This window comes from Catharus ustulatus, chromosome 2, assembly GCF_009819885.2.
Source record: "Catharus ustulatus isolate bCatUst1 chromosome 2, bCatUst1.pri.v2, whole genome shotgun sequence".
In the NCBI taxonomy this organism is placed as follows: domain Eukaryota; kingdom Metazoa; phylum Chordata; class Aves; order Passeriformes; family Turdidae; genus Catharus; species Catharus ustulatus.
The window spans coordinates 28,289,747-28,316,096 of NC_046222.1; the positions used below are offsets into that span (position 1 = coordinate 28,289,747).

At 39.5% G+C, this 26,350-nt stretch overlaps 1 protein-coding gene across 1 annotated transcript in view; it reads right to left on the reverse strand.

Annotated features, from left to right (window-relative positions):
- The window catches only part of SPAG17 (sperm associated antigen 17), a 104,233-nt gene that overhangs the window by 22,631 nt on the left and 55,252 nt on the right, over nt 1-26,350 (reverse strand). The window contains 12 exon segments of the mRNA XM_042779028.1: nt 127-271; nt 562-758; nt 2,053-2,182; nt 5,389-5,714; nt 7,540-7,660; nt 11,128-11,342; nt 14,478-14,591; nt 16,542-16,667; nt 17,203-17,314; nt 18,543-18,779; nt 20,876-20,958; nt 22,577-22,656. Coding sequence (XP_042634962.1) covers nt 127-271; nt 562-758; nt 2,053-2,182; nt 5,389-5,714; nt 7,540-7,660; nt 11,128-11,342; nt 14,478-14,591; nt 16,542-16,667; nt 17,203-17,314; nt 18,543-18,779; nt 20,876-20,958; nt 22,577-22,656 — 1,886 coding nt within the window.

Genomic DNA, 26,350 nt, shown 5'->3' on the forward strand with positions numbered 1-26,350 from the left:
ACTACACTAGTGGATCTGTTATCTAGTCTACTGGTATAAGCCACCTTTAGTATATATTTTGACAACTTTCTGCTTCACAAGATATGTCAAGTGCAAGAAAAGTAAGTGCACCCCTTTTGATGTTACCTGTTTCTCCACGACCCTCTGGTACAGTAAGGTCTTCACATTTTTCATAGAAAGTTGTGATCCTGGTACCATCAGCATGCTCTACTACTCTGTTACCACCCGGCTTCTCAACAATTATCACTTCATCTTCTCGTACAGTCATAATCTGAAAGAATGAAGGACTACTCATTTATGTTGGCACTGTGAAACTTGTGACAGCAGCAACAATATAAGGCATCAGGACTGAAGCTCTCGGGAAGCTTGACTACCACATCTTCATCTACTTCAGAGACAAAGGAATCATATTTTCTTCAAAATCTAAAGCTACTTTATCTCTAACACTGCAATAACACAACCTGTAGGATGTTTTCAAAGAACAAATCCTACAATGTATGTGATGGCAGTCCTGTCTCTTAGCTTATAGACAGTGCTATAGTAACACAAAAGCAGTAATACCGTTCCATCAGATGGGTTTGTGGCCTGGTACATTAAAAGTGGCTTCAGATCCATTCTTGCTGGACCCTCTGTGCCCACTTGGATGCCTAATGGAGTTGTTGTTATCCACGTTCCTGCCTTAGGTTGCACAGAACTGGCCTTTTCAATCTCCTCATCCTTGGGTGAGTATAATGGAATGTTCTTGTCACTGCCTTTTCCTGCAGGAATAAAAAATTCTGTATCAGACTTGATATTCTCTAAGACAAAAGACAAAACCAGTTAAGCACAGAGTTTGTGAACATTGCTTTTGACAGAATAGCAAAATGAACTATTTAACAGGCTAGAAGAAAATTACAACTCCTTCTACTCAAAGACATGCTCCTGAACAAGCCTTATCTAATGTGCTTCCTTGCAGAAAAAGTAAATAGCATGCTAATGCCATCAGTCCTATGGTGTGTTAGAAGGATGAAGATCTCATTATGAAAGGCAATTGGAGAGATCTTATTAAGAATGTTATAGAGAACTCTTGTCTCCCATGTTCAGGAAAAATAACTTAGACTAAGTGCATGCAAAAGACAAGAGCATAGTCCAGAAAGCAGGCTGAAAGACTTAGAGCAAATATCTATCATAAAAGCAACCGAAACAAAAAAGAACTTAAACTCATCACTAGAAATTTGTCAAGAATAAGTAGAGAAGACAGGTGGGGAAGGTGAAAAAATGATCATAAACAAAGCACAAGGAATAAAGAACATACACTGGTCACAGATACTGAGAATTCATATTAGAAAATGGTTTGTAAGAGTTCTCAAACATCTTTGCAGTTATCTAAAAGAATATCCTAAGAAAAAGGACGTGACTTAACTCAAAAAGTCTCTTTTTGAGACGCCCTTCTGTTTGGCAGCAATTTTTATTCACCTATTTCCGATAAATTGTACATCAATATGACAGGTCAGAATTACTCTGTGTACTAAGTAATACTGACAGTGATCTTGGACTACACTCTGAGGTATGAAGCAAACATTATACTGTTCTTTCTCAGGAAAAATAAAAATACAGTAAGAATGGCTATATTACCACCAAGCACAAGTCCATACAATCAATTGATAACGACCAATAATAGGAGCCTTGGAATACAGAGAGTGAGAAAGAAAAATATATCCTCTGTGAGACAAGCATTTCTTAATGCAAAGATTGAAAACTGTAAGACCAAAGTAAGGATTTAACACTACTGTAGTTACAAGGTTTCTTTTAAAAGACTTCATGTTCACTCTGATATCAATGAAGCTCTTACATAACTTTTTACTTATTAGAATCCTACCATGTTACAAGAATAAGAAATTTGGAGTAGGAGAGAAATGATTTGCTATGAAGGTAACATAGCAGTGAGCAGCAGCTGAATACAGATAAAATTGCATTTTCACACTGTCAGAATTCTCAGACTAAAGAAATATGCTCTTTATTAAGTATCATCAGCCCTACTAACTTTATATCTTTCCAAAACACAAATGTTACCTTTCTTAGTGCTGGTTTCATGTAAAAGCTCTGATTCTGACAAGCGTTGAATTTTATCTGGAATTGTTGGTGGTGGTAGGACAGGACCAGAATCAGGGCTCCTACTCACTGTGCCATCAGCAAACAGAATCTACCAAAATCAAGGACATACTAGAGGTTAAAATCAATTCAAACACCACTAGAAAGTCCTAAAACAATGTGTCACAAATGCGATAGTCATTAGTATACTGTGGGTGATGGAGAGGAAAAAAGTAAAATCTCTCAGAATGAATACAGGAAATAAAGAATCTATCTTAAAGAGAATTAATAGAAAAGACTGCTTCAGTTGGAAGGGATCTACAACGGCCACATGGTCCAACTACCTCACCACTTTAGGGCTGATCAAGTTAAAGCATTTTGTCAATGGCATTGACAACCTTGGCACACCAACTACCTTTCTAACAAGCTTGCAGTGTCTGACCACTGACTACACCACTCAAGAAATGCTTCCCAATGTCCTGTCTGAACCTCCCTTAGTGCCCCTTAGAGTCATTCCCATGTGTCCTGTCAGTGGATCCCAGAGAGAAGGGACCAGCACCTCCCTCTGCACTTCCCCTGCCAGGGAGCTGCAGAGAGTAAGGAGGTTGACCTTCAGCTTTAGGGCTGACCAAAGCAGACAAGCACAGAGCCCTCAGCCCCTTCTCTCAGGACACACCTGCCAGCCCTTCCACTGGCTTTGTTGTTCTCCTCTGGACTCACTGCAGGACCTTCCCACACCTCTGAAGTGGTGGTGCCCCGAAGTGCTGCCAGCATTCCAGATGAGGCTGCATCAGCGCTGAGCACAGCGGATGATTCCCGCTCTGCCCGACTGTGCTGCCCTGTTTGATACCCCCAGGACAGGGTTTGTGACCTCTGGGCTACCCAGGCACATCCTGCTGACTCACGGAGCTGCTGCACATCAGGACCCCCAGGGCCCTTCCCAGACATTCCTCTCCCAGTTTGTACTTGTGCCTGGCATTACTCTGTCCCACGTGTGGGATCCAACAGTTGGTTTCGTTAAATTTCATCCCATTAGTCATTGAGAGAATGAGTGCTGTTTGTTGCACTTCATGGATATAATTAATGGGGACTCCTCTCATAATGAAATGGTGTTATAAAAATAAACAGTAAAGATTATTCTTCATCTAAATTGCCATAGGTTAACGACTTTTTTTGGTACCAGTGATAATGCATCTGTATTGACACATTGATCTGTACTGAGATATTCCACATATCTACTACTGCTGTGAATTTTTTAGCCATTATGATAGTTAACCAAAAGAAGTCTTGGTTACTTATCAAATTATAGCTGGTTTCTGAGATCTACTGCATTCAGCTCTTGATATGCATGTTCTCTGTGTATCAGATAAACTCTAGAATTACTTCAACCATCCCTAAATTAATTTATAAATACAGTATAATACAGTAAACATATAGAAACAACTCTTGATATTGTTACTGTAAGGAATTAAATATGTCTTTTTTTTGAATGCTTATTATATCCAGTAAATTTCTGATGATTCACAGACATTAAGTTAATATTAAGAAGGATGCACTCATAATCTGTTTAAACAAAAACTGCTGTAAAACCATTTTAGGCATGTAAGATCTACATTTTTCTATCAGGAAACAGTATGTTGTAAATATATAGACATACGGTAGTTAGTTTCCCCACATATTTCTGAAGAATCCTGGCTAAATGTTTTAACATCTAGTGTGATGAATAAATGTAAAGAACTTACACTAGACATTGTGGTCTACTTAGGAAAAATAAATTCAGGAAATAAGGAATTATTTAGACAGATTCAGAGTCAAATTAGATGACACCTCTTTTCATCTCTTTACTAACAACATGTAGAGTCTTAGTTTAAAAAAAAAATTTGCTTGTAGATCAATTACAGTATTTGCAAAGATAGCCTACACAACCTAAATTGTACCAAAATTCTAGACAATCTAAATTTCTGAAAATTTAGGATATGTGAAAGTCTCTGCAGAACTGAAGAACAGATCTTTTCTGGATCCCATATAAGTGTTCAAACTGAAAAAAAAAATAAATGAATGCTTTTATCATTTCATAAATATTCATATACTCAAAGCTGAACTAATCCACACTTCAGAAGCTTAAGTTTAGAAATGTAGTTCTCCAAACCATATTCAACTATTTCCTAATCACAAAGTTGCCTAAAATCGTCTCATGCCTGAGATTTTCATACTTACAGTAATTTCACAACTATAAGGTGCACCCTTTTGACTAAAATTTTTCCCCGAACCCAGAAGTGCACCTTATGTACGGTGCACCTTATATAATGGACAAAGTTGCGACATTTGCCAACCCAGAAGTGTGAGCCGCAATGTGGGGGCGGTGCTGCAGGAGCGCTGAGTCGCGAGGGGGGCGGGAGCGGGCGGCCACGGCCAGCAGGAGCTACGCGGTTAGGGAGGGAGCTGCTGCCAGCCCCGGCCCGGGCGCGGGGGGAACGAGAAGTGCGAGCCCACAACAGTCCCGAGCCTAGCTGAGCCCGCCCGGCGGTGGCATTGGGGCAGCGGCGGTGCAGCCTGGGCCCACTGACATTGGGGCAGTGGCGGCACAGGGTGAGCCCACCGGCATCGGGGCTGTGGTGGTGCGGGGGAAAAGCCTGGGAGGGGTGTGGGCCTCCCAGAGAGGCACGCGGCTCCCAGAGCGCTGGGAGAGCGCGGGGCTCCCGGCACGGTATGGAGCTCCTGGAGCGCTGGGGCGGCGTGGGGAGGGAGGGACCGGGCTGCCACAGAAGCCATGAGCAGCGGCAGCCCTGAGCCCTGCCTCGCCAGCCGGCGCCGGGGACGGGCAGGAGTGCTGGGGCCTGCACATGGGGAAGGCACTTGGGGCTGCATTTAAAGGCTACGCCAATCTGTGAAAAATGTTTGCAAATTGAACACCTGCCAGTAAACTCCACGATCGCGGGATTCTGTTACTAATTAGTTACTTTGTTGCACGTGGCACGGATCTTCGCGGCAAAAAAAAGTGCGCCTTATAGTCCGGTGCACCTTATATAATGTACAAAGTTGTGAAATTTGCCAACTCCCAGAGGCGTGCCTTATGGTCCGGTGCGCCTTATGGTCGTGAAATTACTGTAAATCTCCCTAATTTCTCACTCTGAACAAAGAGTGTTTTAGTGTTTTAGTCTTGACATGGTTGCATAATTCAGTATTAGTTAACTACTTCATCTACAAATTGGACACTTCTTGATCTCAGTAGACAAAACCAAGTTTAAGTATAATCACCTTCCATTACAATGAACTGCACTAAATTGCACTGCTTGCAATGAATTCTACTAAATATACCTGTGTAGATCCATCCATTAGGTATTTTATGACAGTTCCATGACTAGTGATGACTCTTGACACCTCTTGTTCTGTCTGCCTTGCTGGAAGTGAGTAAAGGTGAGAGTTCTTCACCTTTTGGGGATAACTTTGTCTAACCAGAATTTTCAGAGTAGGCCGCTCAGCCTGTTCACTTTTGGTGTCTTTGTGCTTTATTTCACCTTCTGTAACCTGATGTTCTTCCTCTCCACTTTTCATAACCTCTTCCTTCTCTCCATCTGTTTTGGCCTCACTTTCCTCTACCATCTCTTTTTCTGCTTCTGTGGCAGTGGCTTCACCTTTCAAATCTGAAAGCAAACTTTGAATTACTTAATACTGCATAGCACACATTCAAACACACCCGGTGTCATGGTGTTGACAGAAGATGTGCAACTTCAGCTGACTAAGACTAACCCTCCTTGGCTGAATCTATAATTCACAGAGTAAAAGACAGACTCTGATTTTACAGCAAAGTTCAAAACATTCACCTACTAAGAAAATCTGCATCCTCTTGTGAAGGTAGCTGTCTTTTCAAATGAAAACAAGGGGAATCTTAAGATGGGTTTATTATGGATGCCAAACTTTTGGAAGACTAGCATCAGGTGAGAGGAATTCCCTAACTGCCCATAAAGGTGAAAACAAAACCCCAACTGAATTTCACCCAAGTACAGAAACCTAAGTAGTACTATATTCTGTCTATTGAACAAGTAAATTTCTTAGATTAAATGACAGCAGTGTTTTGAGTATAATAAAAGGGGTATAATTATGGTAATTTTATTGAGAGACTTCATGTAAGTGTCTGTAATTGATGTGTTCACCTCAACTCAGCTTTCAACTTATGCTTCTTGCCAAACTAGGTATGTTTGAGAACACTCTGCATGTTCTTTATTTTCATACCAGACTAATCAGAGTGCATTTACTGGGTTGTACAGATTTGTTGTGCATAGGCATTAAATGACATCTGTACACAGCTGTTTTTAAAACTAACTAAACGACAACAAAATTCACATTTGCCTGCTTCAAAACCTAACAGTATGACTAAAAAAACCCAAGATTTACTACAGTTTACAACATGTAAAGATGAACCTAACACTGATTTTCAAAAACACTGGAAAAAAAATTATTGCAGAATATTTGTCAGGCACAGAAGCTTTAAAGTATCCATATATCACATCAGTCTTCTAGAGGAAATCCAATGATAAGGGCAGAAAGGCTTATTGTGAGTGTTTTCTCTGTATGTACCGGATGGTATAAACCAAAGGACTTCTGTGAAATAATTCCTGTTAGAAACTGATTGCATCTTTTAGAAAAACAACAAAAAAACCTGATTGTAAAACATCCAGTAGCAGAGACTCCATCACAGCCTTGGTTAATTTTGTTAACAATTCTTAACATTTACCAGTGTAACATTCTTACCAAATAAATACAACTTAAATCTAGTAAAGAGTCCTAGTTTTCGGTTTCAAGTCTCAGAAAATTGTAATATTTTGTATATTGTGTTTACAAGCTATCATCAAAATTCTGTTTCCTAGTACTTCCAGGCTGGCACCAGTCATTCCTTTGACCTTTTCTTTGGTAATTAAATCGAGTACTCTGGTGAAAAGAGCTCACTAAAAGACACATGTTCTGATGTATTAGAATGCTTCAATCATTCTTGTAATTCTTCCTTGGATCTTTCAAATTATTAACATTTTGTCTTGGGGACTTAAGTACATAAGCTTTCAAAGGAAGTGTAGATACAGGTAACGAACTATCTGCCCACTATCACTCAAGATTCCTCAATATATATGTATTTATTTAATGAGTTTGCTTGTTTTTCTTTAGTATTTCAATCTACATGCATAATCAAATGATTATCCAACATGACTCCCAAGGGCTTTTAAAGGTTAATACTTCCTTGCCCTCAATCTTTTATGTTCAACAACTTTTGGATCTAGGTTTTATATTTGTTTGAATAAAACCGTATTATTCATATTGTAAACACTATTAAATAGACATTATGACAGACTTACTACTCTGACGTTAAAAACGAATACTAGAGTTGCATCTAAACTCATCAATGAAGAAATAATTTTCTTCTGTGGTCTTAGTTTTTCTTAAATTCATTATTTTTCAGTGTCTCAGAAAACTAACCTTGAAACCTTTCACCAAGGAAAGTTAATACAAGTCCATTGGGACAGGAGACATTCAAACTCGGAAAAGCAGGAGCATCTGACATCTCTCGTGTTTGGGGAATTGGTTCTTCCATTTCCATCTACAGAAGAAAGAATTAATTAAGTTCTAGCCCACAATTTAAAACAATAAAGAAAAAATTAGAGTACGGATTTAGTCTGTACAGATTCTGGTTTAATAACACTTTTTTTTTAAAATTGCTGTTTACCACTCATATTTAACATTTTCAGAGTTTGTGGATTCAGAAGTGGAAAAATTAATTATTTTCTCTGATTATGCTATCTTCTTTCATTCACCTTGAAGAATCATCCTTCAAAAACCTACGTAACAATGGACTTCACTATGCCAGTACTCACAAAATGAAAAATGTTTTGGGTTGCAGACATAGGTAACAGAGAGAACTTGTCCTTTTCCCATATTCTCACTTTTTAGGAATAGAAATACAGGTTGGAAATGTTAGATATTTAGCCACCTGTTTTTCAGCATAAAAGATGCTGTACAGTTAATTTATATAATATCACTGGTAATTAAGGCTACTCTCAATACACTAAGATTGTAGTCACAGCATCAAGAGGTAGAAGTCACAGAATAGGACAGAAGTAACTCTCAGTTGTCACCTATTTCTCCCTGTCTAATGGTAAAAAAAAAAAAAAAAAAAAAAAATCAAGTATAACTATACTGTTAGCAAAAAATTCTAATGTAACATATTCTAAAAATTTCCAGGGCTAGAGGTTTCCTGGTAAACTAAGGGGCCTTACATTTATTAACCTTATTGACATTTTCCCATTGATTGACTTGAATCACTGCAGCAGAAAGTTAGTTTACTTCTAAATACTTCTGATGATGATATGAGCTCACATAAGAGATGATGGGGGGTTTTTTAGGTTTTACAGAAGGCTATTCTGTCTCTCAACTCAAGATCAAACAAACCCAAACCAATTATTTTGAATCTTTCCCACTAGTTTTCTAGACCTGCAATCTTTCTTCATGCTTTCCTTAAAACTTTCAGCGTGGCCCATATTTTTCTTGTAGTGCAGTATCCGTAACTGGACACAATACTCCAATTGAGACTCTACCAGCGCTAAAAGAAAAATAACTTCACATATTTAGCAGGCTATACTCCTCTGTATTCACATTTCAGTGGTCTTTGCCCTTCTCACAGGAAGATGGCATTGTTGATTTACAGATAGCTTGTGATCCATGACAACTCTCAGATCTTTCTCCATAGAACTGTCACTGACACAATTGTTATCCATTCTGCAGATATATACAGTAATTTCACGACTACAATGCGCACCCTTTTGACTAAAATTTTCCCCTGAACGCGGAAGTGCGCCTTATAGTTCGGTGTACCTTATATGATCTACAAAGTTTGGAAATTTGCCCACCCGGAAGCGAGAGCTGCGAGCCGCTTGGGGAGCCGGCAGGACCACGGCTGCCAGGTGGAGGCAGGGCTGTGCCCTGGCAGGCATAGCCCGGCCCTGTGGAGGCAGGGAGGAGCCCCGGCAGGCGTAGTCTGGCCCCGTGCAGGCGGGGAGGAGCCCCAGCAGGCATAGCCCGGCCCCGTGCAGGCGGGGAGGAGCCCCGGCAGGCTTGCCCTGGCCCCGTGGAGGGGGCACGGAGGGGCGGGCGGCAGAGCCTGGCCCCAGGGAGGGGGCACGGAGGGGTGGGCGGCAGAGCCCAGCCCCGTGCAGGCAGGGAGGAGCCCTGGCAGGCTTGCCCTGGCCTCGTGGAGGCGGGGAGGAGCTCCGGAAGGCATGCCCCGGCCTCGTGGAGGCGGGGAGGAGCTCCGGAAGGCATGCCCCGGCCTCGTGGAGGCGGGGAGGAGCCCTGGAAGGCTTGCCCCAGCCTCGTGGAGGCCGGGAGGAGCCCTGGTAGGGATGCCCTGGCCCTGGGGAGGCAGGGAGAAGCCCCGGCAGGCATAGCCTGGCCCCATGGAAGCAGGGAGGAGCCCCGGCAGGCTTGTCCCGGCCCCGTGGAGCTGGGGGCGGAGCCTCGCTGCAAAAAAAACTGTGCACCTTATAGTCCGGTGCGCCTTATATGATCTACAAAGTTGCGAATTTTGCCGACTCCTGGAGGGTGCGCCTTATAGGCCGGTGCGCCTTATGGTCGTGAAATTACTGTACTGATTATTTACATGCAATTGTAGAACTTTTATTCTTACTGAATTGCATCCTATTTTACCGATCATGTCCATGTGAATTCATCAAGCCCGATTTGGATTCTAATCCTGTTCTCTGAAATACTTTCAGACTCACAGAGACAGGTGCTGTATGCACTAATACAGTTACTCTCTATCCAAAGTAATTCCAAATCAAACAGTTAAAAGCCTTTTGGTTTAGATGTCATCCTGACAGATTTTTAATTACAGAGATATTTTTCTTTAGGGTTCGTTTGTGCCACACAATTGCTGTATGTTATGCTGAGTGCTGTTTGGCAACTTCCTACACCACTTTTCATGTTGAAATTAGGTAAGGAGCCCTTTTTTTTGTGGATATGCACAGAATCTGTTTTGCAGCAGTCACAATGTTGCTTCAACCACAAGGTACTAGAAACTACTACAGAACAGAAATTCAGAATGTGCTTTTGATAGATTCATTCATTCTTTCCACAGACCTGATAGAAGTACTTCTGTTAAAGGAAGAGTAACTTCCTCAAATTGCTGGTCCCTGGCTTGTTACCAGCTGGAAAGACCAAATTACAGAGCAAGATTCTGCAAAACTGTCTTCACTAATTTGCTGGTTGGTTGGACTTTTGAATAGGGTTTTAGAAAGCACAAAAAAATTCTACTTAGATAAACAAAAAATTTAGCAGTTCTTGTAACTGAGATATTAACAATCATAGAATGGTTCGGGTTGGAAGGGACATTAAAGATTGCTGTGTTCCAAACCCCTTCTGTGGACAGGGACAGTTTCCATTAGACCAGGGTGCTCAAAGCCCCATCCAGCCTGGCCTTGAACACTACCAAGGATGGGGCATCCATAGCTTCTCTGGGCTTCTGTTCCAGTGCCTCAACCACCTTCACCTTAAACAATTTCTCCCTAATGTTTAATCTTAATCTTTCAGTTTAAAGCCGTTTCCCCTCGTCCTGTCATGACATACTCTGGTGAAAAGCCCCCCTCTAGCTCTCTTGTAGCCTCACTCAGGTACTTAAAGGTGCACTCTAAGGTCTTCCTAGAATGTTCTCTTCTCCAGACTGAACAACTCCAACTGTTCCAGTCTGTCTTAGCAGGAGAGGTGCTCAGCCCCCTGATCACCTGTAGTGTAAGAGCTGTAACTGTAAAGCCAAAATTGACAAAAGCATGCAGGCCATGGCAGACTTGCTGCTTTATATCGCAGTCATAAAGACTAAGTTCATTATCAGCTGCCAATACATACATCTGAACAACTGAAAGAGTAAGACATATCCTTAAGAGCACCACAACTTGTCAGGAATTTGTAAAGGCACAGCTCAAAGCCTTCTGAAAAGAATGCATGTTTCTCTTACAGAAATTCATGCATTTGAATTTTTGTTTGCTTCTTTGGATTAGATATTATCTCTTCTCTGACCTTGTCTTCTTCTTGCTGTACCAGGTCATCAGGTGATGAAGGAGCTAATTTGCCACGGCTTCCTTTGCCAAAAGCTTTTCCTGATTTTTTTGTGTCAGACTTATCTTTTTTCCCCAGAGCTGGTGTAATAGCAGCAACTGTTGTCGGAATTACAGTCGGAAGATGAACAGAAGGGATGTTCAAAATTCTTGCTAAGACAAGACGTGTTTCATCATCTAAGGAAGGGAAAAGGAGTATTTTCAATGTAATTAAGTTTCATAAATGTAGATGGCTACATTTTATTTTTTAAAAAGATTCTGTACACTAAATTTTACTTTAGAAAGAGTAAACTCAGTGGAAGAGTCTGTTATTTCAGCTAGAGGGACTAAATATACAAGAGTTTTTAGAAAATATTTCCACAGACTGACAAGTTATTAGCCTAAAACATCTTGAAGCTATTGCTTCCTGCAAGTTGCCTCTTGGTCATCACACCAAAAAAAAAAAAAAAAAAAAAAAAAAAAAAAAAAAAAAAAAAATTCCAAACCAATTTTAAAATTCTCTTTTACCTCCAGAATGCTTAGGAGTAGAGACTTTCTGAATCTAGTATCTTGTAACACATGCTGACTCTAGAAATTTTGTACCACACAGGTCTATTTTGCTACAATTCTTCAGAAAGATTCTAAAGATCTAAACTTGGTAAGACTCTTGCAATTCATCAAGCCAAGCATTAAGACAGCCTGCTAGGCATGTCAACAGAAAGTAGTCATGATGCCTTTCAAAACAATTTCTTGAAAATAAAAGAAATACAAACTTACTTTTTTTGTAATTATTTCAACAAACTGACACTTCACTTTCATAGAAATTTCACCTATGGCTTTATTTTGATTGCCTCCAAAAATGAGAACATGATGTCTGAGGGTAACAATGAAAAAGAGTGGATTGTCAAGACTGAGATAAAGTGCCTTTAGAAATCTTGAGAGAGATGTAAAATTCCAGAGGACTGTCTGTTAAGGAAGGTTTCCCTCCTTTTATATACACATTCACATGTCTAGGACTTGGAATTGCACTCTCATAATTCTGTCAAGACATGAAGAGCAAGTGCAGAGGTTCTTTAGTATCCATAATCAAAAGTCCTGCAGGTGCTCAAGCAGTCCCAGATTCATAAAAAGACAAGGAGATTATTTGTAACATAAATGTAAAGTGATTGCAAGTTAACCTTTGATAATGCTGGAGAAAACAAAGAATAATTCAAAACTTGCTGAAATATTAACATTTCCTCCCAAAATAAAGTTGTATAAGGCTAAAAAACAACTTGAGGCCTTTTGTCCCCTAAGCTTCCCTAAAAGGAGGATGAAATAGATAAAATTGAAAAACAGTAAGAAAAATGAGAATTAGAAAGCTTCCAGAAAACTATTTCAGTACTGCAGGGAAAAAGGGTAATTTGCAAACAATTTAACTGATCTGTGGAGAGAAACTGCAGATTTCATGATATACCATTATCCATTAGGGATAGATGGCATATGAGAATCATCTACGAGAGTACTTCTGGTCAGAATTACTCTGAGCACTTATGATACAAAGACCCATGGGAATTTGGCATAAGCAAATGATCATAGAAAAACTGCAAGCAATCAAAGAATGCCAGTAAGCAGTGCTCTAAAGATAACATGGCAAGGATTATTTTAATGTAGCATAGGATGATTATGGCGAATGTGAAAAAGCCTAAACGTCACATCTGACATGTAGATGTTCAATCAAACATGTCTCTCTCTTATGCCAAAATCCAAGTTTTGGTGGGACACGATTGTGAATGCTCTCTTGGCCCAAGTCTAAACAATCTTTTTTTTTAGTAATTAATTTGTAAATTATATTTGAACAATTAAAACTGAGTGTAGAGTTGAATTGTTTACCATAGTCCACACAAGATGCATTCAATTACAGTAATTTCACGACTATAAGGCGTACCCTTTTGACGAAAATTTTGATGGAAACCCGGAAGTGTGCCTTATAATCCAGTGTGCCTTATATGTGGACAAAGTTGAGAAATTTGCCAACCTGGAAGTGTGAGCCGCAAAAGCTGTGGGGGACCCGCGGCGCTGCAGCTGGTAGGGGCAGGTGGAGTCGTGGCCGGCAGAGGCAGGTGGGGCCATGGCGCTTCCAAGCAGCAATGGCCCCTGGCCCCGCGAAGCGACTCGGGCTCCTGGCACAGTGGCGCGTCTCAGGCTCCTGGCACCGTCGAGCAGCTCGGGCTCCTGGCACAGCGGCATGGCTCGAGCTCCCAGCATTGTGGTGCAGCCCAGGCTCCTGGCATCGCCAAATGCTACAGCGGTGCAGGCTCCTGGCACCATGGCGTGACACGGACTCCCAGCACCGCCGAGCGGCATGGGCGCCCAGCACCGTGGAGTGGCACAGGCTCCCAGCACTGCCAAGTGGCACGGGTGCCCAGCACCGCCACACGGCAGAGGTGCCCGGCACGGGTTGCTGCCCCGAGCAGGACTGAGCCCGCTCAGCTCCGAGTCGAGCCAGTAAACCCCGCGATCACATGATTCCATTACTAATTCATTACTTTGTTGCGCGCAGCACAGATCCTCACTGCAAAAAAAAAGTGCGCCTTATAGTCTGGTGTGCCTTATATATGGACAAAATTTGGAAAATTGCCGACTCCCGGAGGTGTGCCTTATAATCCGGTGCTCCTTATAGTCATAAAATTACTGTAATTGTTTTCATATTTTAAGAGCTGAAAAATGCTGGAATTGTTTTCTGATCAGAGAAGGGTTTCATTTTTATCCATAAGACAGTTTCAGTGGCCTTTCAAATGTAATGGAAACAAAAAGCTTTTGGTAAAAGCAGATGCTGTTTTCACTGTGGTTTTTGGAAGCAATTCCTTCTAGTTAGTGAATGTGTTTATTGAAGGGCTGAGAGAAATCCCTCTCTATGTCTGCACAACTGTAACCTAAAGTCCAACTCCTAAAGTAAAATGAAAGTTTCATAATTGCATATGTAAGTTTACAAAAATATTATTTCTTGGAAAACCAAGAAGACTCCTCATCAAATCACATTTTCTTTGGCTCAAATTAATTGGCTGATTTTGCTGGGCTACTTAATAACAATACTTGCACTCCTCTGTTTTCACAGTAAGAGGAAAAGCCTGGAGACCTTCCTCCATTTTGAAAATTGAATCATAGAATATTCTTGACAATTTAGTCTCATTTTGAGACTTGCTGAAAATTCCCTACCATGCAGCAACAGCTGCTGAGAAAGGCAGAATTGCATGCAACAAATTATTGGGTTAAGGAGTGCATGAAGGGAAAAAAAAAAGGAAAAAAAAATCCCCCTATGGCTCTCAAATATCTTCTATTTGCTTACTTTACCTGCTACCTCCCCTGTAGGTCCATAATAGCTCAGGGACAGCTGGATTCCATTTTCCAAGGTGGCTGAAAAAGATCCAAATTTGCTCACAGCTTTCTTTTGATTTTTCAATTCTCCTTAAAAAAAAAATTTAAAAATCATTTTAAAGATAGGAACACATACCAGAACCACCTGACCTGTAAACCAATGGCTGGTGTGAAAAGTGGGACCTCAGTGAGGATGACTAACCTAAATAGACTAAATAGGGCAGGGAAAACCAACATTCCATTCATAGGGTCCCATATAATAGTCAGTTTTGTGTAATACACATGGTTTTTTTAGCCAGAAATAGCATTCTAATTACCTAAGTGTGTAAAACCAGGTTTAATAGCAACAACTAGTGTAAAATCTTACGGAATTTAAACAGCAAAAGAATGCAGTTCTGGAGTTACCAGTCCTTGTTTCTTGGCTGACAAGAATGTTAAACTGCCCATTTCTACTGCATGTGGCCTATGCACTAATAAAAATCACTGTCCCTCACATGTTGTCACAAGGACAGGAGCTGAACTTCGATTATCCCTGAGGGTCCCTTCCAACTCAGGATATTCTATGATTCTATGTGTGTACTTTGAGGACAAAGTAAAAGAAAGGACAAAAAGCTGAGAAATTAGATCCAAAGATACATTTGGGATTTGTAAAAGTGGATCAGGAGTCAAACTCACATAGAGGTGCAAATCAAGATGTCATGTGATGAGTATGTACTGGTGAAAACCACATGAACTAAGCAAGATACACCTCCCAGACACTGGGTTCTACCTTGCCTGTACTTCAGCTGCTTAGAGAAATGTTCTGTTCATAAGAGAAAAACATTCCATATGGGAAACAGCTTTTTAAAATGGTAAGGAGTAACAGAGAAGACTGTAAAAAAAGGTTAAGGTAGGGTGAGCTATCTCCCAAACTTAACATTGGACATGTTCTAAGACCTTGTCTGCTCCTATTTCTTGTCTGCAGCTTATTGCTGAATACCACCTGTAGGATGATATTTTGGAATTTTGACCGCTTTACACATTTACCATTGTACCATCCATCCAGTATCAAGTATCAGAGTGGATTTGATTCTTGTCTTCCATACTGCCTTTCTCTCTGCTCCTGTTTACATGGGAGAAAAGCCTTGCACTTGTGTCCAGTGAAAACAACACGTCTCAGACACTCACACACTGGTGATTGCCAGTATTGTCTGGCAGACCCCAGAATGATAAAGGTCAGTTGTCAGAAGTGCAGACAAGAAAAATCTTGTCTGTAAAAGGGATAGAAATTTTGTATTAAAACAACCTACAATTACATCACTGGTAAGTCAAGGGGAGAAGCAAGAGCAGGATGCTTTCTAACATTCATGAAGAAGAAAAGAGCTAATATGTCGAAGTTATCCTTTTCCAATACTCGTCAGTTTGGTGACAGCAATTCCATAAGGCTTTTGGCAAACATATACACAAATTATTACAAACTGGCTTCCTTCTTGGAAACACTCTCACCTGGGTTCAGAAAGGATTTGTATTCAATGCTTTCTGAGTATTAACAGTATGTCAACCAACAGTAGAAATTGCTGGATTGCAGAAAGATCTGTTTCCAAAGCAAAGGTCTTGAGGAGGCAGTAATGCTATGGTCATCTGACCCACAAAAGGAGGTCTACATCAAAAGAGGAAATCTTCCCTTTCAAGGGTAGACATTTACTTTGGTCACAATGGACAGGATTCAGTTTTCATCTTAGGCTTCCTCAGTCCATTTTAAGATCCCAATGAGTCCTCCACTAAAGAAGAAACCTATTTTCTTAAAGAATGGTGATTTCCTTGCTTTGGAAAAGAGACTGGTTTGCACATGTTGACCTGCACTGTGCTTCTACATCTTACTAAGACCTCTCTATACAGTGCTTAAGCCAGCCAATTGGATTTTTACTTTGATTTTCTTACTCTCTGCTATTAGTTACAATATATTTTCTGTTAGTTGTTAAGTTTTGCATCCAGTTATTAAATATTACTATTTAAATATTAAATATTACTTCTTTATATCAGTGACATCAATTCACTGACCTGATCTAATTTGCTGTTCGTCATTAATTTCTTGCTCTTTAGCTTCTTTGAAGTTTTCCTTGGGGTCTGTGACATGAATGAAGAAATTGTGGTTGTCTTTCACTACTTTCACCTTTATAAAAGTTTCTGTAAAGCAATGGAATACTATTATTGCTTCCACGAAGCTTCAGAACTTATTTGCACCCAAATAAATGGTGCACCTGCACCTGCAAATTTAAAGCACTCAAAAAATAAAATTGCTCATAACTGGACTGAATCATGTAGTAGAAAACTAAGGTGCCAGAATTATCTGAATTTAGGCTAAATATTTTAAAACTCCCTGATAATTAAATCTGAGAGTCTGCAGAAGAATCTGTTGCTTAGATATATTGCATTTGACTGGAAAAAAATGTGAACATTCTGGAAATACCATGCATTAGTTGCCATTGATCAAATAAATACAAATTGTTTTTCTGCATTTCTAGTTTTCTGGTACTTCATTTATCTATCAGCTGTTACCATATTACAGGTAGCTGTAAAGATCAGTAGTGATAGAGCCTAATATGGAATTTTTTTTAACTGAATTTTTACTGCTGGGATATGAAAAAGCATTTATGGATTAAAAAATAACTCCATCAGTTAGCACTGAGTCAAAGCAAAGCATAAAGAAATAAATAATCACTTTTTACAAACTTTGTCTTCTCTACTTGAATCTGTCCTCCATCAGCTGGGAAAAGATATTGATTGCTACCTGATACTTGAATTATATCCTCTCCTGTATTGTAGCCATGAAACTGGAAAAAACAAGTTAAAATTATCTGTAAACAAGGTAAATGAAGGAGAGATCATCAGGATCATACTGTACTGCTCAACACCTTTTGCTTAGCTATTTAACTAATATAATAAAACCTTGAGTAACTATCTAGCATGCTATTCTCATATCCAAATAATTTCCTAGTTATTAACTGAAGTAACTCGTTACTTGTGAAAACCATCATGGAAACTGAAGAGTAGCAAGTAGACCGGTGGATTAACATACAGTGTGAGAGAAAGGAAAGTTCTGATCAAGTACAAAGAGACAAAGTATAATGCCATGGGATCACATAAAGGACAGGTAAAGACTCAGCTTTCTACTCTCTAGGTTTTGGAATTCAGATTCTGTAAATCTAATTAAATTGCCATGCCTTCCAGAGGGCCACAAAGTGGCAAAAATTATGTGACCGTATTCAAATAAGTTCAGACTGAAATGTCATTTATTTCTGAGTGTGAAGTCTGTACTTAAGCAATTTAGACTGAATTGATGTATGCAAGTTTTGGATTTAAGACAGACTCTGCAAATACAAGGTGGTGCAAACTGCTGAAAATCTGTTTGAATAAAACCAGTGAAGAGCTCCCTCTGTTACTGCAGCAGGCAGAAAAAGGGGAGCTGCTGTCTCCATTGAGCTGTCTAGACGTGAGTTCCTGGGATTGCTAGGGACATGAAGCACAACTACAACTTAGATTTGATGTACATTAATCTCCCAGAGTGAGCTGACCTCTACATTTTCCACTGTGCATATGCCAAAGGAGTTACTTTCTGAAATACAGGAAAAACACATATTTTACTTCAAGAACATAAATTTTTAAAGAAGAAATGTAAGAAACAGTGATTTCCAGTCTGGACAGTCAAAATTTCAACTAGGTCTAGTAGTTCCTTACTGTGGAAGATGGGATAAGTTCTTATGTTCCCCTTTCCTATCCTCTCCCACAAAACCCTAACATGACCAACTTATGTTTGTGTTCATGTCATATTACATGGAAAAAAAATTAAATAATCTGGTGTAGGATAATCTTGAATGTCAAGAACTGCTTTTTAAAACTTTTAGAAAAGGATCTGCTGCTCAAACAATAGAGGTAACAAGACCCAGTTAGGCTTAATTTGCCCTAAACTCAAATGTCACAATAGATAATAGCTCTGCTGTAATCTTGACTCGATATATAGTTAGCACTTTTCTAATGTGGTACAACAATACAACTCCTTACCTTATAAACTTTCTCAGAACATGGTTCTGAAATGCTATGATCCTCCTCAAGTTCAGGGGTTTTTGCTAACTCATTTTGAGACTTCTCTTCAGAAGGCTTCCTGTTTGATTGTCTACATTCTTTATTGTTTCCATCCAGTTCTTTCTTTTTACTTGGCAATTTTTCTTCCTTTTCTTGTTTTTCTTCCTTTTCTTTTTTTTGTTCCTCTTGTAATTGGTCCTGCTCCATCTTCCAAGCCTATATTAAAAATTAGGAATTAAACAGACTGTCTTTATCTTTGTACTACAAGATATTTCATATGTGCATTCTGAAAAGAATAGAAGCAAATAAAACCAAAGGTATCAAAGTTCTAAGCTAAGACACATTTCCAAATGTGCCAAAAATCATACAATATTATGCAACAAATTTTGGATAGAATTACTGATTCATTCAATCTACAACAGCAGCCATTGTTGACCACAGGAGATGAACCAGGTGATAATTCATCTCTTACACAATCAGTCATGGGAGAATGATTTTGTTGAATACTTTTCCACAATGTTTACCACCAAACCACAATGCATCACTGGTATTAGTTTATTCCCGAAATGCAACTGTGAGATAAAATGATTTTATTTTTTTACAGAAAAAGGAATAAGGTGTCAATGTCAAAATTATCAGGTTGCATCAGGAAGACCTTTGAGATTTTCCGGAGTATTTAGGGTTTTGTAGCACTCTATAGACTAAATATATGAAAGCAGAAGCATTTCTGAGGAAGAAATGGCAAGCACTGAGAGTTTACAAGTCAGGTGTTAGCCTCGATTGAGTTGTGACAATTAACCTCATTTCCTGTCTACATTCCATATCAGGACTTGAATTGCACAGCATTACACACTGTGAGGAAGATGAGAGATAGTATGTCTGTGAGGAGTCAAAACAAAGCAGGGGAATGCAATATCATTAAAACTAGATTTGTGCAGATTAACGGATAGTACCAATGCTAAGACCTAAACAGTTTGCTTAATCCCTACCTCAGCCAGAAATTTACTGTGTAAACCTGGACAAATCAATTAATCTGTAGTGAATGGTCATGGAATAAATCCATAAAATGAGATTCTCTGACATAAGGGAACCCTGAGGTACGATATTTACATTCCCTAATTTCAAAGAGCTGTAGACAGTAAAAGTACAGTTGGGTACACAAGCACTTCCATTAATCTGGATCCTTTAAAAACAGAAAACTTCAGTAAATAGTAGGATATTATCCATAACTTTCACTTCCTAGTGTTGAAACTATAATTGCAACTATAAATTACAGTAAATTCACGAATACAAGCCGCACTGAGTATAAGCCGCATCTCTGGGTGTTGGCAAATATTTCGTTCTTTGTCCATAAATAAGCCGCACCTGAATATAAGCTGCTCTGTCGTTCGCAGCGAGGACCCGCACGCAACAAAGTTGCCAAATACTAACAGAACCGCGGCATGGCGGGGGGTTTATTGGCTCAACTAAGGCTGTGCAGGCTCGGCCCGCTAGGGGCTGCTGACGGGGCCAGGTGGCCCAGCTCGGTGGTGCCACTCGGGGCTGGCCGCCGCCTCTGGGTTCGCTCGCACCGGCCCTGTTCCCGCCGCGGCGCTGGCCGGGCACGGAGAGCGCGCCCCGCTCCCGCCGCGGCGCTGGCCGGGCACGGAGCACCCCCTGCTCCCGCCATGGCGGCGGAGGGTGGGGGCAGAGCACCCCCCCTCCTCCCAGAGCCGCAGCAATGGCGGCGTGGGGCCCCCTGCGGCTCTCCGGGCCGCGGCAATGGCGGCGTGGGGCTCCCCCGTCTCTCCCCCGGGCTGCGGCAAAGGAGGGAAGGAGAGAGCTCTCCTGCCTCTCTCCCCGCCCCCCGTGCTGCCTGCAGGGAGCCAGGGCAACAGAGTAACAATTTGTAACAATCGCGAAATGCCGGCTTTTACTGGCAGGTGCTTGGCTCGGCGCCCTGGCTGGCACGTCTGGGATTGTAAATGTCAAAAAATTATTCACATATTAGCCGCTCCCGAGTATTAGCCGCACTTCCGGGTTTCCACCAAAATTTTTGTCAAATTGCTGCGGCTTGTATTCGTGAAATTACTGTACTTTGGAATGCCTAGTCCAACTCCAAATAGCCTTCCCTTAAGAAAACAATGTAACAGGACTTGCAATCAATAGGGAATAAATTACAGAAAATAATATACATAAAATAACAAAGAGCAGAAAAACCAAGGACTAAAACTAAGGACTCAGTTAAGCCTATGTAAAGAGCAAAGGCTTACCTTCCTAAGAATGCAGTGTAATCTAGTCCATTTCAGAAACATACATATTTTTTGCCTCACCTTTAGAGAATCTTCTCTGATAATGAGACTTTCTTCATTCTTGGGTTGGGACTCTGTTACATTCTCAGGTGCAGACATGCTGCCTTTGAAAGGTGAAACAGAATAAGTGAGGTTACAAATATAGGAAAACAGAATAATTTTTTTAAAAGGGGGAAAAAAGAGATGTGCACTTAAATAAAAATGTGTATTTAAAAATAGGGAAAGCATAACAGTACAATAAAAAACCCCTAAAAATATTTAGAAATAAAACAGAAAGTCTGTTTAACTTAGAAAAAACTTGATTGCCATAAATGGGGACCAAATACTCTAAATAATATGTCAACAAAATGTGTAAAGACCGACTTTCTCCTTCTTGCTATTGAAGGTTTTGCTCTGGCAGTAATTTTGTTTTTAATTGAGTCAGAACAAGCCCAATACCAGAATCATAGACATTGCGACCTTTCAGGACAAAAAAACTCAAATAAATGATATCTGAATCTTCAAACTTTCACTACAGAAACACTCACCATATCCCTCATTAACTATTATGGTTTTATAGCATCTATGACTTAAGAAAAGAGTATCTTCTGTTTTATACTATGCTTGGATACCCCATATTTACCTTATAGAAAAGACAATTTAAAGTACACTATCAGAAGCTTCTAGTTAAATTACTTTGCATGATAAAGTAGAAATTGCAGTGCCAGTGAAATTGAAAACACCTAAGGACTCTGTTGCCCATCTGCGTGCTCCAGAGAGAGGTGAGCATGTCCTTTCAACAAATGAACTACTCTGTGAATCATAACTGTCATGAAGCATCACATGGGCAAGATTCAATTTAGCTCCTGTGACAGCTAGATATGTACAAATTATGATTTAGCAGCCACAACTGCAATTTTAGTTTCCAAACTATAATCAGAGGTGTTAACTGGGTTGAGGAGTAATGTTTCTATTTTTGTAAATGCTAATGGGAGATATCAAAGTGCATTCTCAACAAAGATAAGAAAGCAAAGGTTAAACATAAACAAATCATTGCTAATGCTGTTTAAATACACAAGTAGACAATTTTGATATAAATTCTTTTTTGTCAATAGGGGTTTTCAGATTTGGCTGCCTGCTGAACAGCTATTACATGAACAGCTTACAATTTTCACTACTCAAAATGTTGCTTGTAATTCAAGTTTGCTTTGTAATCTTGTCAATTCAAGTTTCCAGTTTAGCTTCTAGCTCACAGCTTCTGAATTCCAGCTTTTATCCTGCCCTTTAAAAAGGAATTTTCATGAACCGTGATGCCAGCTTTAACTACTCCTCACCTCTTCATATGTTCAGTCATCGGAACAGATTCATATTTGTATGTAATCCTTAAACTTATTAGACACACACAACTATTAAAAATGTAAATTGATACTAAAGATGTCAGTTTTCAGAACAGAGAAAGATGCAGAATACATAAATATATACATTTAATTAATTCCAAAACATATTTATGACTACACAGATGTCAAAACAGAAAAAAAATTCTATGAAAAACCATGCAACTCTCCTCTGAACAAATTTGTGTCTCAGCACTTAGAGTGAAAAGTTATTTTCCTAGAATACAATAAAAAGATACCCACTTTTGGCTTTCTTAGTAAAGACAGATTTTTTGACAGCACTGGCAGTTAGTCCAGGAGGGCCTTCTGCTGTGGCTTTTTCCAATTTAAAAGACCTCTATTTCCTTACCCATCTTCTCTTTTTGGTATTTAGCTTCTTCCTCTTTCACCCAGTCTTCAATTGAGCTGGCCACCAGCTCAAGATAGTTCCTGAAAAGCAGAATATCCCTCTATTTAACAAAATATGATTTTCACTAATATGATTTCAGGTCAAACAAGAACACTTGGCTTCTCAGTTTCTTATACAAGTATTATTCTATAATCTTTGAGACAAAAGTTGTATTTGACAGGCATTCTCTCAGTTTTTACAGGAACTGGTACTTTTGCCTGGTTGGTATTTGCTTGGAATTTTGGTTATCCTTTCTGCAAAGAAATATAAGAAACTCGTCTGCCAAAGAACACCTGCTCCTAAAGAAAAATCCAGAAAATCAGAAAACTTCAAGGCATTCAGTTCCAAAAGGTTCAGTCTCATTCTCATCCTCACTGTTTTACCACTGAATAACTTATTTTCTTAGTTGCTCTTGATTGATGTTGATTTTTAGAATAGGCTTTATTTGTTTGTTCAGAAACTGAAGTGTTATTGCATGTAAGCTCTTTTTTATTGGTGTGACAAGAAAGCTGTTTGGTAATTGTCATCCAAATCCTGATGAGAGAATCAGTGTACCATAACCTGCCATGAATTAAGAATACTCATGAATAACAACTAAGTTGAGGTGAAAAGTTAATGACAATCTGATCCAGAGTTTGCTGCTGGCATCTGCAGTTGCATTGTTTCATCCACCAAAAGTGTCTGAAATGAGTGCTAAAGTAGCTCACTGTAAACAACTGCTTTCAAGAAAGGAGGGAGCCTGGGAATCTTGTATGCCCCTCAACTCCTCATTCGGGGTTTCATCACAGTTCTTGAAAGTAAAATTCTTCTTGTGCACAAAACTGAAAGGAGCTTTTGAAGAAGGCATCAGATTAAGTTGCTAAATCTTCATGATAATTTGTATTCACAATTTCAATATGACTCAATTGTATTAAAAAATTCTATGTGGAGTAGAGGCTTTTGGGTATGAACATGTAGATAATAAAACAAATTCTTGACCTTATGTCAGTTTTAAAGTTCTTATTGCAGCTGTATGTCCAAGAGAATTAATATGTAGGTCATATATGCAGGCTGGAATACACAGTTCAGGTACAGCTTCAAGATATACAAGTCTCCCAGCTTCTGCAATGTAGGTGGAGTCTGCTTTGAGAAACTTGCATGGAGAAAATACACTCAGTAGGGAGAAAGCTATTCTGTTCATTCTTCTGTTTTTCTTTTCTGAAGAAAAGTGTACAACCTATAAAAACCTATGGTGTTGAAAACAAAAGTCAAAACTAGTCTGGAACATAGAATTGCCAGTACTGGAATAACTTGAAGATGAACATGTGTTATAAATAAAAAAAAGATTATTTGTGTGAAAAATATTTAGGCCAATGAAACAGTAATTCAAAGTCTAAAATACACATCCTATTAATATGTATATTGATATCACTACTGCCAATGTCTGACTCAGAAGCATTTCTGAGGATTACTCTTTTTCCAGTAACTTGTGTAATGTGTTTACTATGAAACTATAAACAAATGTCATTAAGATTAACTTTGCGCAAAATAATGGTTTTGATAATGCCTGAATTCATTTGGCTTCCTGACAGAATGGTCACTTACTCCAACTAGAATTAAAATGTTTTACATACACACTTCTCATTGCAGGTACATGTGTCCGTACCTTTGAATTCTCTTACTCAGTGGCATCCATTGGATTCACATGCAGCCTCCTGCTGCCTACCCTTTAAACAACATAATTTCCGATTTTTTGGATGTTCTACATGAACTACAGGACCTGATGTCCATAAAGAAGAAGGAAGGTAACTGGAATCTCCAGGAGCAAAAGCTGCTGCAATGTCAGAAATTTAATTTCCTTTTTGCATGAGAATTTGCTGTAATAGGACTCACTGTAATCAAAATAAAATTATTATGTGATTCTGCAACCAACTAATTAGCAGATAACAGATTTATATTCCATACAGCAGCTATGAAATAATCATACAAAGATTGTCTGTAATCTATAAACTGTGACAATAAAGAAGTAACAAATTAACATAGATCGAGAACTCTTATCAGAGAGATTGTCAAGCACTGCATCTATTGTGCATTTGTAACTCTTCTGTGATGAAAGTGGGATTCTTAAAGTTATACCAAAAATTAGAATGATAGTAATTTTAATAAAATAAAATTCAATAAATTGTTACCAAACTCATCAGGAGTCAGTTATCTCATACAAAGGTAAAAACAAGCAATACTGCTTTTAATTAGTAAGTAGAGTTTGTGTCCATTTCTGGCAACTCAGCAAAATCTGGAAGCTAACTGCAGGCAATAGCTTGAAGCACTCCAGGTATTTAATTCTTCCACAGAAGTGTTATGTATCTTGGATACATGCACTAGCAAATATTTATGATACTTTGTCTGGAAATCTGAAATTATCTTTAGCAATAAGGCTGAGTAAGGTCTGAAAATGTGCTGATTATTTTGCAGGGTATAGGCAGGTATCAATCAACATTGATATAAACAGAACCAAAAGACGACCTATAGCTCTTCAAAAACTCTAAGCAACAGATATAGCAATGGTGTTGAATATGTCTAGGAAACAAGAGCAAAACCAAACGATCTTGTTAGCTTTCATGCCATTTTCTGTAGGAACTCCTTGCTGCTTTGAAACAGAACCCTTTGAAATGTCACTGGGTAAAGAAGGCATGCCCCAAGCAGAAACTCCCTTTAAAGTCTAAGCCTTGTTTCCAAGGGATGTGAAAGAGTAAAAAGTAGAAAGCGCACAGTTATTTCATCCTCAACAGAATTATAATGCAGGTAAAATTCATAATTTCTCCTTTGGATGCAAAATCAGCAGCTTTTCTTTTGCAGATATCAAGAGTCTTTCCTGCCTCTCAGTTGGTCTTGATCTATTTCAACGAATACCCTTGCAAGGTCACCAGGCAATCTGTGGTTTTACAATCCCAGAGATGAACAGGGAAAAATGCTTCCTGAGGAAGTCTGGTACCTCCCTCTGCTTCAACAGCACCAATATGTGGTTGGAATGAGGTGCTACTCAGCATATGCAAACACCAGGTGACATGCTGGATGTTCTGGGGTGTGTGACCTGCTCTCTGGTGTTTGTTCCAAAAGTGTATGGATCTCCTATGGGTCTCATGTCATATGTGTCAATTCTGCCCAGAAAACTCAAATGCACCAGGCAGCTGAAGTGGCACCAACTGTTTATGTTCAGGAAACTTGAATTAGGCATTTAAAGTCCAGTATCACAAAGAAGTATAAGAATGGCTGACAGAGTAAAGAACTCTGGGTGCCAACGACTGCTTTGTAACAAACCTTGAGTTCACTGACCCTGTGCTTGGGTCTGTCTGAATGCAAGACCCAGTTGTACTTGAACATAACATCTTTCACTTATCTTTTGGGGAAGATTCTAGTTCCTACATAAATGCAAAACCACTGACCGGACACTTAGTGGATCTGCCCAACAAAACACAAAACAGCCAGCATTTTCTCCAAGGAACTTTGAACTTCTGCTGGCAAATATCTTCTGGCTGTCGCCCTACTCACTGCTAATCACAACAGCCTTTTTTCATGGCAAATAATTTAAGTTCAAAAGCCTGGAAAGCTGAGATGGACCTACACAGAGTTCCTTGACTGAGAGCACAGATACAAAATACAGCTTCAGTACTGAAACCTGTTCAAATATATATAGGTCAACAAAAGTTTACTATAAATATTCCCATAATCTGATAAATGAGGCACTACACTTAGAAA